Genomic DNA, 16718 nt, shown 5'->3' with positions numbered 1-16718 from the left:
CTTTTGAATATTTCTACTCATTACATAAAAATAGGAATTTTCTAACTAGTTTTATAATTTTCAATATTTCCATATTTATAAAAACTGATCACTAAGTACGATGTTGTGGATGGGGCTTACCATCTTATGGCTACTTGTCCTAAAATATCAGCTGCCACACTTTTCTGATCAATACCAAAATTTCAACAAATACAAAGGAAAATACAGTTATGACCTAATATAAAATATTATTTAAGCGTATAAACAGCATTGAGGAATTCTGGACGACTGAAGGTCCACGAATTATTCATATCTGGATTAATTACAATAACAACAATAACTTAATAAGAATAACTGAACGTAACAATATATTTTTTACTCAATTCTACGAATTATTAGTGCATGAGTTTATAAATTTATTGCCAATTAGTAAGATGCAGATAAGGAAGAAATGGGGGCAAAATGGTATCAACAAGCGATTGTGCTCATCCATATATACTTATTGAGATTTTATACTAAACCATTTCAGTGGGTGAGGACCAAAGTTGAAGAGTGGACATCGAGGTAATTAAAAAACTAAGATATAAAAGCAAGTGAGTAAAGTTTGTACAATTTTTCAAAAAAAAAGTCATGAAGGGGGCTCTAATAATACGCATCTTTTCTCCAGTGAATGCAATGAATTTGGGTCATTATAGATTTGAAGATTAAGATTATTTCTTAAAATAATATAGATATTTACATGGCACACAGATCAAAATATTGAAGTTTTATATACATTTAATGCATAATTTTATGTTTTGATGAAAAGGTGAGGGGGAAGTATCAACAAAGAGCAAAGCATTACTCATACATATGCTATTATTTTTTTATTTTCTATTGTTAGGTCCCAAACACATAACTCACATTCAAATCACTCATTTTTCCATTAACATTTTCGCCGTAGTAATCATAATTCTTTGAGGCTTATTACGTTATTTCCACCGAACATGTTGCTAACCTTTGGCCTTATTTGTGTCTTGAAACCAGAGATTTACATGTTGTACTATACCCACTAACAATTCTTTTAATTAACGTTATTTGCGGTGTTTAAACTTTAAATTTTTTAATAAAATTTGGCGTCTTAGGAGTCAAGTAGTCAACGAGGACACAGTAAAGAGTAGATGCTTGAATTAAATTTTTATGTATCATATTAAATATACTTCCGTTCATATAAATATGTTCTTGAATTAAGAAAGTCAATTTCTTTATTATAGTTTGGTCTTCAATGTATTTCAACGTCCATCAAGTACTTTTTTTATTGACTTGAAAAAATCAAATTCTCACGTTGAGTAAATGCGCGTAGAGTACAACTTAAAAAAATATGTAAAATAAAATTATTTCAATTTTTTAGTTCAAATAAATTTTGAATTATTTTTAATAATTTTTAAATTCTCAATTTTAATGCATTTACTAGCTGTTAACTAAAACTACTTGAGGACTTATATATTGAAAACTAGTCTTGAATTTTTTCTGTGTAGCAAAGCTTAACATTAAAGTTTTATTTACTAGAAAGTAAAATAAAATCTTATCACTTTTACCAGAATCAAATATACAAATTTCATTCATAACATGTTCAAAACTGGAAAAAATATTGTGTAAAACTCTTTAAACCTGTTTATTCGCTCGAAGAATAGTTTAATCCACTTGTTGTGTAAATATCTATTATCTTAACGATTGCTAAGGAACTTGAATTTACGTAAATTTCCGAGTTCATATATCTGGGTTAGTGTCAGAAAACCCGGTCTTACTGGCAGCAATAAAGATCACGCTAGTTTCTTGATAAACGTATCTTTGCTCATGTTTTTCAGAATGAAAGATAAATTCTTAAAACGCAATACATTCCTTAAAGTGTGGATTATTTTTTAAATAAAATTGTTTTTATTTGTTTCGGAATTAAATTTATTACCCTCTCATTGAAGTTTTGACCCACTGTAAGCACACCGCTAACATTCAGTAGGATGTGCAAAAATGCTTTGTTAAACCTAATCGAAAAACTCTATTGCATCCTAATTTAAAGATGTGCGAACTGGACGCTAAATACTATTATTGTAAAGGATTTTTTTTAATAGGTAGAAGATAAATTCTTAGAAACGGTCTAGGTATCTGTAAAAATATTCAAATTTTGAGCAAAAAAATAAGCCCAACCATCATTAAGTTATGTTTCTTAGGATAACAACCGATAGGGGTCGCTCAGTTAGATTCGCAGAGCCTTCGTATTTTATGACTACCAGGTATAATTTTGGTACTGCGTGGTTCAAATTAAACGATAATCTCCAAGTATCATAAAAAATGATTCTTTTAAGGTTAAATAAATATTCGACAATTTGCACTTTGTTTTTTTTTAAACATCGTAATTATGATATTACGCGCAACAACTTAACTTAATATAAACTGCAAATTTGTTTGCGAAAACATTAAGATAATATAATAATAAGTAATGTAATAAATAATTCTCAGTCAGTGCTTAATCTCTGCTCCTTTCTCTGTTTAAGGGCAATATTTAGCTCTTAAGTAATGAGTTTGTAAAATTTTGCAATCATAATTATTTAATTTTCTAGAAACTAACAATGAAGACTTTTTTCCTGGTGGCGGTTTCGATAACAGTTGCCGCCGCATCGAATGGGTATTATCATCAAGAGTACAACTATAAGACTTCAGCTTCTTCCTACAAGAACAACGAACTTCAGCACAAGACAGACGATCAAGGATATTACAGCAAAGATGGAGACTTGGAGGGAAGAGTCAGGCCTAAAGTTAAATCCAATAGTGAACATTCTGAGTATGTGAATCCCAATTTAGGAGTTGGAGGCAATGGTACGGGCACATTCATAACAATTTATATTTGCTTTAATATTTCTTAACTTGTAAGGCTATTACGATGCTGGGGTAGATGCATCTTCCCATGGAAATATGCTCGCAAATAGCTATGGAGCATCTGTAGGCGGACAGGTAGCCTCAGGATACAACGTTGGAGGCAGATCTCAATATGAAAATGATCTTGAATCTGAGGGTCTGGCTTCTTCCAATTACATAGGCGGTGTTTCCTCTGGGTACTCATCTGGTTCGTTTACAATCACACCAAATATGACCTCCAATAATTATAAAAATTTAAAGGTGCATCCCATCAATATGGTTCAGAGTCTTCCTATGAAGCAAGAAACTTGCAGTCAATTGGATCTCGGCTTCAGAACGATTTGCAACATGAACTTCAGTCTGTGGTCAGACAGTCACAGCTCGATATTGAAACTCTGGAAAGCGAATTGCGCCGTAACTTAACCGCAAGGCTGAATGAAATCCTTCATGAGAGATTTGGGACTCAAACCATCAAAGGAGGTCAAGCATATTCTTTGAACGAAGGTAGATTGCAACCGAGGCCAAATTATGATCAAACGGAACTTGATCAGCTGCAGAAGCAGATTGAAAGGTCGTTACTGAATCAGCTTCGACAAGAATACAATTACAAGTAAACTGTTTGGATCTTGTTTGCTTTCTATGGATATTTTTATGGCTGTATTTTAATAGGATGAGTCATTCTGGTCACCATACTATTAATCAGCAAGGCTATAAATATTATGAATCTACCACTACTTTAAGGCCTTACATCTACAGACCCATCTATCCCAACTTAGTCATCACTGCTCCAGTGGACAAGTACACGGCATATGGAGGAACAAAAAGCTCACAATATTCTAATTCAAATAGGTATAATAATTGCTAAAGAAACAAAAGTCCATGGTATTACCACTGCTAACCCTGATTTGCAGCCAAAACACTTATTCCACTCAATACGTCCAAGTACCAAATGTAGCTTCCATCACTGGGATAGCTTCCAACGTCCAGCAGCAACTAAACAACCAATTGAACAGGATTCTAGAGGATGCTCAGAGACAGTACTTCACTGATAGTTCAAGATATACTACAATCAATACCGGGCCGATTCTAGACCGTTTGAAAGAAGATGTGAGGCAAAATTTGACTTACGCTCTCAATGAGGAATTGAGGAGGACCTTTGGAAGCCAAGTGGAGAGGAACGGGTATATGTTCGGTAGCGGGCAATCCCACCAGTACAATTATAATATTGCTGACTTGGAGAGCCTTAAGAAACAGGTGGAGGACAATTTGTTGAATAAGCTTACTAAGGATTTTGAAGCCGCTAGGCAACAGTAAGTCCCAATTTATGTTATCAATTTATAAAATCTTGCATTACGCACTTGCTTCATTAATAACTATTATGTCTCCTTCCCTCATCTCTCGTATAAGACAGTGCCTGACATTAATATGATTCGCTATCGCTGATCTATAAGGCATTTAATTTTTTAACAGAGGCGAACCAGGCTCGAAATTGGTGCTATTTCGATGGAAATTTTCTGGAACACTAATTTGACAAGCATTACTCATATCGATACGATCAGGGAGATGTGGTGCACTAAGCGCGGGTTCTAATAAACTTGACCTCTTCTAACTAATTTAAATATTTCCATGCTTAGTTACTTTAAAATCCCCACAATACGATAATGTTACTTCACTAATCATAATATTTTCAGTTGGATAAAGCGGCAGCAACATGCATCTCAAACGCAACAAGCCACCTACGGCCAATATCAAGAAAACGAATACACCTACGGTAGCAACCAAGTATATTCCACTCCCAGATATGCAGAATACAATCGCCCTGCTACGTCCAGATATGTAGATGAATTATACCCAGCCAGGACCTCCTCCCCTTCACTGGTAAACCTCATAGGATCCAACATTAAGGGTGGCCAACAATACGGATCGTCCGGAACGCACACAGCTAGCGGTAGCTATGAAGCGTCGAGCAATATACGTCAGGTGCAACAGCAGCTGCAGACGCAACTCAGCAACCAGCTTCAAGCGGCGCTGAGTCAGAACCGTGCTCATTTAAGCGGATATTCCAGCTCTACGAGCCAGGCAGCCTTTGATGAAGCTTACCAAAGGTTATACGAAGAGCTTCAGAGAAACTTGACATCACAGCTACAGGGCTTCTTGTCAAGTAGCAGTGGATATTCCAGTGGATATGGATTTAATGAAGGACAGCTATCGCAGCTTCGCAGCCAGCTGCAAAGCAATTTGGCGTCCCAACTACAGCAAGGATTGCAGCAGTCCTACAGCGCATCTGCCTCATACAGTGCCAGTGCGGGTAGTAGCTCAAGCGCCGGAGCTGGGTCTTACAGCAGTAGTAATTCTGGAGATTATTATAGACCAGTTAGAGGTAAAATGCTTTTAAATAAATCTGCAGTGATTGCTAATTTTGGGTTAAATATTTAAAGGTTCGGATAACTATTATCAATATGGGAAAATGGTAGCTGGAGGAAGTTACTATGGGGAAGATTGCCAACCCGGAGAAGATCCATACAGTCACCAGCTACATAGAGTAAGGAGGAGTTCGTATCGTAGCAGACCAGTGGGTTTGTCTACCTATGCAGGTACTGGTTACAATTCGCGAGGTACGTGAATCAGACAATCGCAGTATGAGTCTCATGGATTCTCATGCATGCAATTAATTATGTTTTACTCAATTTTGTAAATCATATCATATTGAAATACATTTTCTCAGTAACATATTGGTTTCATTTCCTAGAAACATCATCTCTTTCAGATTAATCTAGGTGGCTAACAGTCATATTAAACATACATATTAATCGATAAAGCAGATATAACAATTTTCGTATGATTATTTAAACCCCATTTCACATTATGGTTATTCAAGCAAGGTCAACGAGAATGAATGAACATATAGGAGATCTAACAGCATTTCCGCAAGAAGTCTGGATATTATTATCACCGCTTGTCGAACCATTCGTTCAGCAATTTCTCTTGGCAAAGTAAGTTTCTTACAGGTTGCAATTAAGGTTCTACGCGAATGTTTGCCAATAATTGCGAAAAACTCCTTAATACCTCAAATTCAAAGATATATGCCATTCAAACTTATTAAAAATCTTATAGCGCTATCAGAAATCAATGGTTTTGCTCCTGAATAAAAAACTAAGTGTCAAAATTGGCATATGAATGACTTTAAAAACCTGACAAATGCCAAATTTTAAGGATGTGCTGCATTTCTAATACAGCTCGTATAATAGATATACTAAATATGTTGTATTAGTTTTCCCAATGGAAAACGCTACCTGTAACGTAAGAAAACCGGTCACCATCATCTGTTATATTAAAAAACCGCGGTTTCTACAAACACCCTGTATAACAAAACAAACATGATATTTAGCGTCATCATCAATATAGTAGGTATTATAAGATTATCCCAATGTCAATTTTAAATTACGTAGAAACTATGGATTAACCTAAAGCGCTCAATTGATAGTTTGGCTAGTAATCATTTCTTCATTATCTTCATCGTCGATCATCGTACAAATGAGGTATGCACATGGCTGTTTTTCCTGAAAAGTGGAGGTGTAGGATCAAGGCCCCTCTCTATTCACCAATGCTCTTTCATAAGCGTTTTTTACATTGTGATCAATTTGAGTTATTTCAGTAGGAAGTCCATCTTGCTTTCCAAAGAATCTTCATCAACAATCCATAATATTACCTCATATAAGAATAAGCAACAAAATATAATATAACTTAATTGCAGGAACATACGGTTCTGCTTCAGGCTATGGCAGCAATTCAGTGGGACAAGAGCAAGATGATACCGAATTAGTACAATCAGGTTACGGACACGGTTCGTCATATGGTCAAGCAGCTATGAATTTTGGTGGGCAAGAAATTGATAATACCGAAGACATGCAACAGATACATGACCCTGAATTTGGACAACTTCAGAGTCTACATCCGACAAGTGGGAGTCAAGTTGGTCAGGAAATCGACAATTCTGAAGACGTTCAGCAAATCATTAATCCTGGATTGGACTGGAACAATCAAGGTGCTACTCATGGTCAAATTGGGGTGGGTCAGAAAATTGACAATTCTGAAGACACTCAGCAAATCATTAATCCTGTATTGGACTGGAACAGTCAAGGTGCTACTCATGGTCAAATTGGACAGATGGAGGACAACTCTGACGACACGCAGCAAGTTGAGATTGATCGAGGAGTTAGTGCTATAGGACTTGGCAGCCAATCTGGTTACCAAAGCAATGCAAATCTTGGTATTACAACTAATTTGGGTCAAAATGCTCAAAGTGGACAACGTCAACTGTATAGTCAGATTGTATCAGGTCAAAGACGTTTAAATCAAGGAGAACAAGTTGCTGAAATACGTCCAACTGCTAGCAATGTGCAACCCAATTTATATGGTTATCCACTTACGTCCAATTCATCTTCCAGAGATACCTCTCAGCTGCTTCACAACAGTCAAAAACCTTTACATTCAGGAAGTCAAGTTGTCCAGACAACTCAAAGATTTCCAGTATACGGAGGAGGACAAGTTGGACAAATTGAAGATGACTCTGATGACACTCAGCAAGTAATAGATCAAGGTTTCGGTAAAACTTTCGATGCGGATAGAAGGAACGCTTCCATATCTTCATTAACTCTACCTAATGCCATTGGGTCAAGTCATGATATTGATAGGCAGAAGCTTGAATCAAATGAAAGATTCCAGCAATTAAACCGAAGGCCTAACTCTGGTTACGGATATGGTAATAATCGCGCATATTACGCACAAGCTGCTGCTGATAGTGATGACGTGCAGCAAGTACAGAGCCCATTTGAGACAAATTTTGATGTAGGCGAACCTTTATATCAAGCTCCTGATAGTGCTGGGAACCAACCATTATCTACCCAACGAGTTACATTCTTACAATCAACAGCAAAACCAATATACCCACAAAATTCTCATGGTCAAAGAGGAATCAACAGAAATGATAGAGTTTATCAGGTAAATAGCTATCGCCCAGGTAGTTTAGAGTCTCAAAGTCAATTGGGCCAAGAAACTGATGACTCGGAATTAGTGCAATCAGTTCAAATTAGTCCTAATAGTCAAAGAACTGATGACAACCCGGAGATAATACGACCAGTTCAAGTAAGCCATTCCCTTGTTGGTCAAACAACTGATGACCATTCATCCAACGGAAGTAGCTCAGATCAAGAATTTGGAAATAGTTCATTTAATTGGAAGCCAACTTCAAGACCTTCGACTTTCAATATTTATAATCAACAAATCTTCACCACCAGCACAACAACCAAAAATCCATTATTTCTTCAGTTTGGAACTCAAAATGTTTTACCTAATGATGAAAGCGTTGAACCTTTACCAAATCAAAATACATTACCATCATCTAATGTACCAATTTCACAGAGTACCGGTTCACTTGAGAAGATTCCAAAAAAGCCTACAACATTTAAAGGTTCGTTTGATCAGGTTGCACAGGAAAATTTCAATGAGGAAATTCCCATCAGTCAGCCAGGAGGTATAGCACCCAGCAAACCAGCACCTATACCTATTCCATCTAACTCAAACTACCCCTACTTTACTACATCAACAGCTCCAAGTGTATCACTTCCTCCTCAATTAGTCAGAGTTTCTGAGCAACTAGAAAGCAAGCTAACTAGTCAAATTGATGAAGCGATTAGAAATAAGGCATCGTCAACTCTTAGGTCTGTAGAAACTTATCGGGATACATTGCGTGAATTGAAGGAAAATATTACTCGTGAATGTCAAAGACTTTTATACGATCGCAGCTACTCGTATTTGCAAATCCAGCAAAGCGATGTTACTCTCTTGGAACAATACATTAAATCGCATTTGATTAACAAATTGGACAAGAAATTTTTGAACACTGGTGCTGTTGTAGATGTCGGCTCCTCTACTTATCAACTATCCAATCCAAACAATAATTACGGGATTAATGACAATAACAGACGATTTTACACTCCAAAGCCTCAAACTTCCTCCAATTCCTTTCTACAAGGAGAAATTAACTCTCAATACAATCCCTATCAATCTATCGGATATAGTCCAGTTAATGCAAACCAGCCAAATCTAATAGGTTCAGATTCACTTGTTAAGCCTCCAGCAAGTTCCACCGTAAAAAGTTTAATATATTCAGAGAGTGGTTTTCCTTTGTCCACCCTGAAGCCTTCTACACCGTTAGAGTTAACACCATTAGCCTCAGCACCTCAACCAAACGATAATAGAAAAATTATAAATGATGTTGAAAATGAAGCTGATGCCCTAATTGAAAGATTCATAAACGCATTGAGAACATCAACAACTCGTCCCTCAGAGATTAATCAACCACCTGGATATCAAGTCATTCAAGTGAAGTTGGAAAATATAACCCCAGAGCAGTTTGCTGTGATCAATAATGTAGAGGCAGACTTTTCAAGCATTATTGATGTTTGCGTGCAGAAAGAATTTGCCTCCAAAAGCTTCGACCATGCTTCCCGATATACGCTTTATCACAGATCTTTAAATAAGCTGGAAAACGAATTAAAACGAAATTTGACTGAGTGTTTTGCGGGTACGTTGAGTCAAGACTCCGACTTGGCAGGACTTAATAAATATTCCAGCCTTATTTTTAACAAATTTGACATTAAAACTGTATCTGATGTTAAAAAGTACATTGAAATTAGATTGATTAAGAAGCTAAGAGCTCAACTGAAGACCGTTTATAATATTGAAACTACTGAAATTATGGATTCGCACCGAAGACCACAGGTGCCAAACTCTTACCAACCTGAAACAAGAGAAACAAGTCGTAATCAAGTTAAATTAGAGGGAATAACACCTGAACAGCTAAAAGTTATCCAACGTATTGAAGATGACATTAACCGAAACATTGAGGCATCAATCCAGATTGAAATAAGTAATCTGAATGAAAAGCACCTGTCGGACTATCAATATCAGCAATCTCTTGAAATCCTGAAGCAGGAGCTCTATAACAATATCACTGCGATCGTACAAAGACTTTGCGAGCCCGGATTTCAACAATATCCCGAACTCCAAGCGAGCAAATTTGATTTGAGGAAACTGAACGATTTAGAGAAGTACTTGCAAATAAAGCTCTCTAACAAACTGAGAGAGAATATAAAATATTACTCCACTACATCTTCGTCCAGAACTTACCACTCCAACCAATCCTTCCAGTATTCCAATAGCCATAGCCAGAATAATTATCAGACTTATCATGGATATGACACAGACGGAAATTCTGGATCAGTTGGAGCTGGGCCACAGGAAACAGTCCTAAGTGGACATTCTCAGGCTGAAATACCTCAAATTTCGTCTACATCATTTGTTCACGGCAGATATGTGAAAGGAGGTAATAAGCATGTGGCCAATCCTTACGTAGTGGGTTCTAGTAATCCTTCGTCAACAGAAATCGATTCAGAATTTATTGAAACGACAACTCATTCCAACGCAGAACTGACTACCCCCGCTGGGAGCTGGTGGATAAGATTAGGAAATAAGGTGAAACAGGAAGCTCATAAACTTAAAGAGAAAATAACCGGAAAATAGTAGATGTTGAAATATAAAAAGCAATTGATAATTTAGCTTAGTATGTAAGAGATTTTGTATGTGGATAATAGATATATATTTTTATAGACTTTGTCATTTTTTTTTTCTAATAGGATGATATTTCTATTTTTGCGTTGTTTGTTGACCTTTTGTTGATGTTTTGTGACCATCTATCTTTCCATTAAAAAAATCTAGTTCTGCACCCAAAAGAACGTTACACTTCTCGTAGATTCGACGATATGAAAGACATCTTAAACTTTAAGTGACTTAACAACTCAATTTTACTTAACACACACAATATAATAATAAGTAACACGAGAATTGCTACTTAAACAACATTCCGAATTACTTTAACATTTCTACTTGTAGTAAGTTTTTTCATTACAGCCTCTAATATTCAACTAACTCATTATTTTTTTTATGACACGATCTCGGGGATAAAAAAAATGTCGTCGGTAAAATGGTACTGGAGCCCATACTATCAGGAGGTATGGGGTTTTACCCATTAAAAAAAACACGTGTTTGCAAAGGATTTTGAGCCCGGTGCCCGAAATCCTCGATCTCACATTTTAAACCCTTTTTGTTTTTAGCATTAGTTAATAGAGTCAAGCAGGATTATCGCTTTTTTCCCTGCTATCGTTCTAAGCCTATTCGTGCCTGTCTCAAGAGATGAGTAGATGACGCCTCTCGGATCATTGGTTTGAAGTTGCCCCACCGACAAGGGGTTCTTCTGCTCTCTTCCAAACGCTTCTTTCTTCGTCAGCCGTCTTCCTTTTGGTTGCCGGTTTGCAATGATGAGTCAAAAATGCCAGAAGAGTGATCTGGCTTTCTTCCTTTCGTAATTGTGGAGGATGCTTTCTCACATTTGACCTTAATTTTGTTTCTAAAGCTCTTGACTCATTCTATGGTACTACGTCCCCTTATACAAGTATGTGTATCTGTTGGCTCCAATTTCGACATTATTGAGGTACTTCCAGAACGATGTCCAATTGTTTCAAACACGTCAGTCATTCGCGAATTCCCGGGAATGTTCTCGTAAACCTATACCGGGATGTCTTCATAAGTAGTCAGATACGCTGCCCATATGCAATATGCAAAATATTGTACGTGGTATTATATGGGTATTCTTGTGTTATTCCAAAGTCTAGAGGATTAAGGTGTTCTATTAGGGGGGAGAGGTGAGTTTGGTACACCTCTCAATGCGGTGTTGATAATTGTGTAGCTCTTTTTTTCCTGAAAAATTTTTCAGACAGAGGATAAATCGTTTACATTAAATCAGTTATCTTCAAAGCATGATCAGCGACAAAATTCTTCTTATGGAACATTTTCTTTGAGCAGTTTATAACTTTGTTGCAGGTCTTTGGTGACGGTAGATCACAGCACACTTCCAACGGTAGGTACACGGCAAAGCACATAGCCCGTTATCGGTAAAAATCAAAAGATACATTAACAATAATGAAATTATAAAAATAAAACTCCAAATCATGCATATGTTACTTTATTAAATCCATAAACTTTTATACAAGTCCGGCATTTGGTGTTGGGCATAATAAAATATATATCTCTTAATAATAACAGTTAGCTCTTATCATCTTTAATAGTCTTTACTTCTTTAATAATTTCGTCTAATTTATATAAATCCTTTAGAGAGACTTCACCAGAGCCTCGTTGAATCGGTTTGGGTTGTTTTGGATGCGGCTTCCATCCTAACATATTAATAATCTGGAAAGCACTCAAAAGTAGACAAAACATTGACTTATAATAATTGAGGGATAATAGTAGCTACCTGAAACGTAGCAGGTATCGTGGTTTTTCCCGATTCATGATCAGTTTTACCATACAATTGTTGGTAAATTGCCGCAGCAGCGAATTGGACGTCTCTATGTAAATGTAATGACCTATTTAGCGCAGCGTTGTTCTCGGCCATTCCTTTCAAGTCCCACATCAGCTCAAAAATACTCGGATAATTCACAACTATTTCATCAGTGTCAATTGTTAACATGATAAATCCGGCGTTTGTTAATAAACTTCCGATGTCTCTCACTTCGGTAAATGGGGAAATATGAGGTGAGAGTCCACCCTTTCTTTCCAATTCGGCTAGCTGGAGTGATGAGCGTAATTCATAGAGAGTGTCGCCACCAAATACTGAAGCTAAGAAGACTCCATCTTCTTTGAGACTTTGCAATATTTTATGAAAGGCATTGGGCAAATCGTTTACCCAGTGTAAACTTAAGCACGAAACTACCAAATCTAACGAGTTTGATTCAAACTAAAACAAGAGAGAATATGTTAACACACCAGCGAAACGATGCATTATACATATTGGTGTTAACTAAACTTTCGCTGAAAGGAGGTAGATTGTTGAAATTTTTTGAATACTTTCCATATGGAGTATTTAGAAGTTTGGCAAAGTTGGTCGAGTTGTATGGATGTGCTACGTTCCCTTTTTGCAAACTACTCTACAGGTCCATCCTAATGCAGCCGGCTGATGTAGAACTGAATGAGATATTCCGATAGAGAGGAAGATGTGCGAAAAGAGAAGGAATTTGGGGAGAGTACTTATCTTACGTAACTTCTCTCTCTCGTAATACACGATATAACGTCTCAGCTGATGCTAATAATCCGCCAGGGTTTTTGAATCGTTTATTTTTTCGTTCATTATATGCCAAGAAGTAACTATCAATCAGAGTACGAGTCCCAACCACCGCCTCATAATTCAAGATTTCCACCCTTTACCAGACAGAAAACCGGAATAATATTAGAACGTGTGTAGGAAAGCAAAGCAACGGTAAGTACCGAAATTTATGTTGGTGATCCCTTACGCGTAGCAAGATCACAGAAAACCATAATGCTTCTCCAGCAGAGAAAATTCTTGGTACAGTTCTGTTAGTAACAAATAGCTGTTCATATGAGTTTCAAACACCGGTCCTAAATCACTTCTTTAGGACGAACACAAGGAAAAATCTTAACCGTAAGAATGCAATATATATCCATCAAATTTAAGTCGGTCGATAAGCAATCCGAGGAATTTATTGTTACTTAGAGACAACAAGCCGCAACTCTTCAGAGAAACATTAATTTGGCATCTAAAATTAATCGCACAAGTTTTGTCAGTATACATAAATAAGCGATTTGCATTACACCATTCCTTTATTAAACGCTTATCAGTGCTGACCTGTGCTCCGTGGTCATCCTCATCAGTGTCGCACCATAGAAATGTGGCATCATCAGCAAACAGGGTAATTTTACCAGCAATATTCAGATCTGTTAAATTGTTAATGTAGGTTAGAAACAAGAGTGACCTCAGTACCGACCTCTACGGATCTCTCATTAGAAACAGCCAAATCCATCTACAACCCATTACGAGTGACGCTCTGGACTTTTCCTACCAAGTATGTCTCAAAACAAATAAGCTTGCTAGCTTTAAAACCATAAGCAGATATTTTTTTAAATAAAATTTTATAATTGGCACAATCAAAAGCCTTCAGAAGTCGCAGAAAGCCGTCACCACAGGTGAGCGATTTATCATTAAGGTTCAGTTATATACCCTAATTTTAACCTTCACCTTTAAGGGGACACTGAAGTCTCTGATTAGACATAGGTTCTATTGTTTATTTATCAAAATTTGAGATTTTGATAGAGTTTAAGATGAAGGCATAAAACTGAGTCTAAGCGTTATACCCATGGTCCTCCAGTAGCGTGTGGACGGATGGTTAAAAGATATAAAAATAAAATTCTAGTTATCAATAGATGTCATCTGTAGGAGCATTCTTAAATTATTTTAGATTATAGCTTCCAACTATATACAGTGTGGCCACAAAAAGATTCTTTAATGGAGCACCCCATATATTTTTACGTATATAATAATTTAGACTTTGTTGGGAAAAATTTTACGCACCTTTTTTATTTCAAATATCTGAGTCATTAATCTGAAGTCTAGTTTAAAACTAGAGTAGGTATACAACTGGGGCTTATGCCTGGCTGTACAATTTTAATTTAAACTCCTGGTTCACTTCCACCTTAAAGTTGAGTTTAGAATTAAAATAAAGTCTGGTATGAACTTGTGGAATTGCATCACCAATCGTGATATCATCTCTAAGCATCCTAAATAAAAACCTCAAATACAGTCACTTTAAGCTGTGTTTTGTTAGTAGGAGTAATGTGTGATTTAAAGTTATATTATTTTATAGCATTCAAATGGAGAACGAAAGTGCGTTTAAGATGTTTATTTTCATAAAATGAGACTTTTTCTTTGATTATTTTGGGGAATAACGTAACAAAGTAAAATTTCAATTTTTTTTTTAAAAACTGTGGCTAGCAATTCTTTTAGTAAACCTAAAACGGTAAGAGGTATTGTCTATAATTATTTAAAAGTTATTTGAATTCATGAAAATCTTCACTTTTGAGCCTGATTTCAAGATTAAATTGGCATTTGAAATAAAACTATTTTCACAGCCAAAATGTAAAACAATGTACCTAATCCTTCTTCCGTTATTCTTTTACACAGTATTTAACGTTCCAGCTTACTAACTGTGCCTAAATGGTTGTTTACTATAAATTCTAGTTTCAGCTAGAAACATTGGTTTAAGAGGATATTGAGCATTTTGGAGTAATTTATATTTTTTTAGGAAGGTAAGCCTTTTTTGGGCTATATAAGACAGTTCTATTAAAACTATTAGTAAATATTAAGTCAAATTGATTTTATTCTGATTTTAATATACATATAATGTTCCATATAAAAAATAAGTACATACATACATTAAGCCAAGAATATCCCAACTTTCTTCACAGAAAAAAGATATAATAATTTAAAATATAAACAGTTAAATATGTGAGGTAATAGATATATAAGTACTTACTTTGTACACTGCAGCTACACGTAAAATATGAGGTCCTGCACCCTTTTCTTCATTGAAGTAATTAATCAGGTTTAAAATAATGTCCTGTTCTTCTTCAGAAAACCTAGTTCCCATTTTTTACATGATTTTTATGACAAACTAACCAGAAATGGATGGAACAAAAGATATTTCTGGCATTGTTAAGTTACAGGTGTTTTACCGACACACGAGATACGTTTATGTTAGCGAGTAAATATATGTTAGCAAGAACGCAAATCTACGACGCAATTCCACAATTTCAATACCAGACTTTACAGAATTGGACTTAGTAGAAAACAAACAATTAACAAAATAGTATTAGACTCATGCAACCAAGAGAAGTTGGTAGTGCTGAGTAACTCTAAAGTTTAAATTAAATAAATATAAATTACCCATTAAACATACATCAATTGGAGTTTGTAGGTAACCACCAAAAGTTTCACATCAAGTTCCTTCTTACATTACCCACTTACCTCAATATGTTCCTCATCTAAAATTAACTTTCTAACTTTGATTCCATCCATCACAGGTACCATATCTAAATTCTTTTGGCTTACATCACAGATTAACAACTCTTCCACAGAGTCTGGTGAGATGTGTTTGGATACATATCCTCGATTGCAGCCTATAAGAATTAACAGACGTTCTTGTAAAGCTCCGCGAAAAACACATCAAATAATATTAATCCAGCAGGTGTCTCAACGCACCAATATCTGCAGCAAGTTTAAATTTCCTCTTTATATCATAAATTCGATCAGCTAGTCTAAAGCCTATTTCATCTTTGAGATAATCATACAGATTAGCATCTACAGCTAAAGCGGCCCGTTTCCTTTGTAGTGTTTTGGTGTTTCTGTCGAAAATGTTGAGCGAGTTTAGATCATTCCGTATTTTGGAATTGGAGGCTGTTAAGGAAAGTAATCTTATACACGGATGGTAAACGATGGTGCGACAATAAAGGAGCGATGCAATGGGATACATTGTTCGAGCTGTTAAATCATAACGAGATATGTTCAAATTATTTTCTTAATTGCTTGTATTTAAATTTTTAAATGCAATATATATTTGAATTAATTAAAAATAAAAAAATCGTTTGAGGTTAGGGTCAATTAATTAAACGTCAAGCCGTCAAATTTAAATTTGACACTTGAGAATTGGTGAAAGAACAATCAAAATGGATGTTGGGGGAAAAAGTCAAATAATTAAATGTGGCATTTTTAATAATGTTATCTGTTATCATTAGTTGCGATCAGGTAATATTTTTTGAAAAAGTTTACTCAAATTACGTTACTCATATTCTCTTCCAGAAAGCAATCGAAAGGAGTTAAAATTATTTGGAGAAAATATGGACATCAATTTTTGACCCACTACTGCACCTTCAAGAAAAAG

At 35.8% G+C, this 16718-nt stretch overlaps 2 protein-coding genes across 4 annotated transcripts; one reads left to right on the top strand and one right to left on the bottom strand.

The window, feature by feature from the left end:
• The first annotated feature begins 457 nt into the window (after window positions 1-457).
• Window positions 458-10543, top strand: LOC136414132 (uncharacterized). 3 transcript variants are annotated; one of them, XM_066397980.1, is made up of 9 exons: window positions 458-572; window positions 2577-2832; window positions 2909-3079; window positions 3133-3481; window positions 3541-3720; window positions 3783-4181; window positions 4563-5251; window positions 5310-5486; window positions 6626-10543. In XM_066397980.1, exons 2-9 carry the CDS (start codon window positions 2586-2588, stop codon window positions 10453-10455), a joined length of 6042 nt encoding a protein of 2013 aa, XP_066254077.1. In that variant the 5' UTR covers window positions 458-572; window positions 2577-2585; the 3' UTR covers window positions 10456-10543. The 3 variants fall into 3 exon arrangements, with proteins under 3 accessions (XP_066254077.1, XP_066254075.1, XP_066254076.1); XM_066397978.1 differs by having other exon boundaries at window positions 2888-3079; XM_066397979.1 differs by having other exon boundaries at window positions 525-543; window positions 2888-3079.
• Window positions 10544-11949: 1406 nt separating this feature from the next.
• Window positions 11950-16448, bottom strand: LOC136414120 (arginine-hydroxylase NDUFAF5, mitochondrial). The gene is made up of 4 exons (XM_066397954.1): window positions 16040-16448; window positions 15806-15957; window positions 12242-12724; window positions 11950-12177 (listed from the first exon to the last, which is right to left on the bottom strand). Exons 1-4 carry the CDS (start codon window positions 16308-16310, stop codon window positions 12034-12036), a joined length of 1050 nt encoding a protein of 349 aa, XP_066254051.1. The 5' UTR covers window positions 16311-16448; the 3' UTR covers window positions 11950-12033.
• Between the last annotated feature and the right edge of the window lie 270 nt (window positions 16449-16718).

This window comes from Euwallacea similis, chromosome 16, assembly GCF_039881205.1.
Source record: "Euwallacea similis isolate ESF13 chromosome 16, ESF131.1, whole genome shotgun sequence".
Classification (NCBI taxonomy): Eukaryota; Metazoa; Arthropoda; class Insecta; order Coleoptera; family Curculionidae; genus Euwallacea; species Euwallacea similis.
The sequence above is the reverse complement of the archived record's forward strand: the minus strand, read 5'-3'. Positions and strand labels throughout refer to the sequence as shown.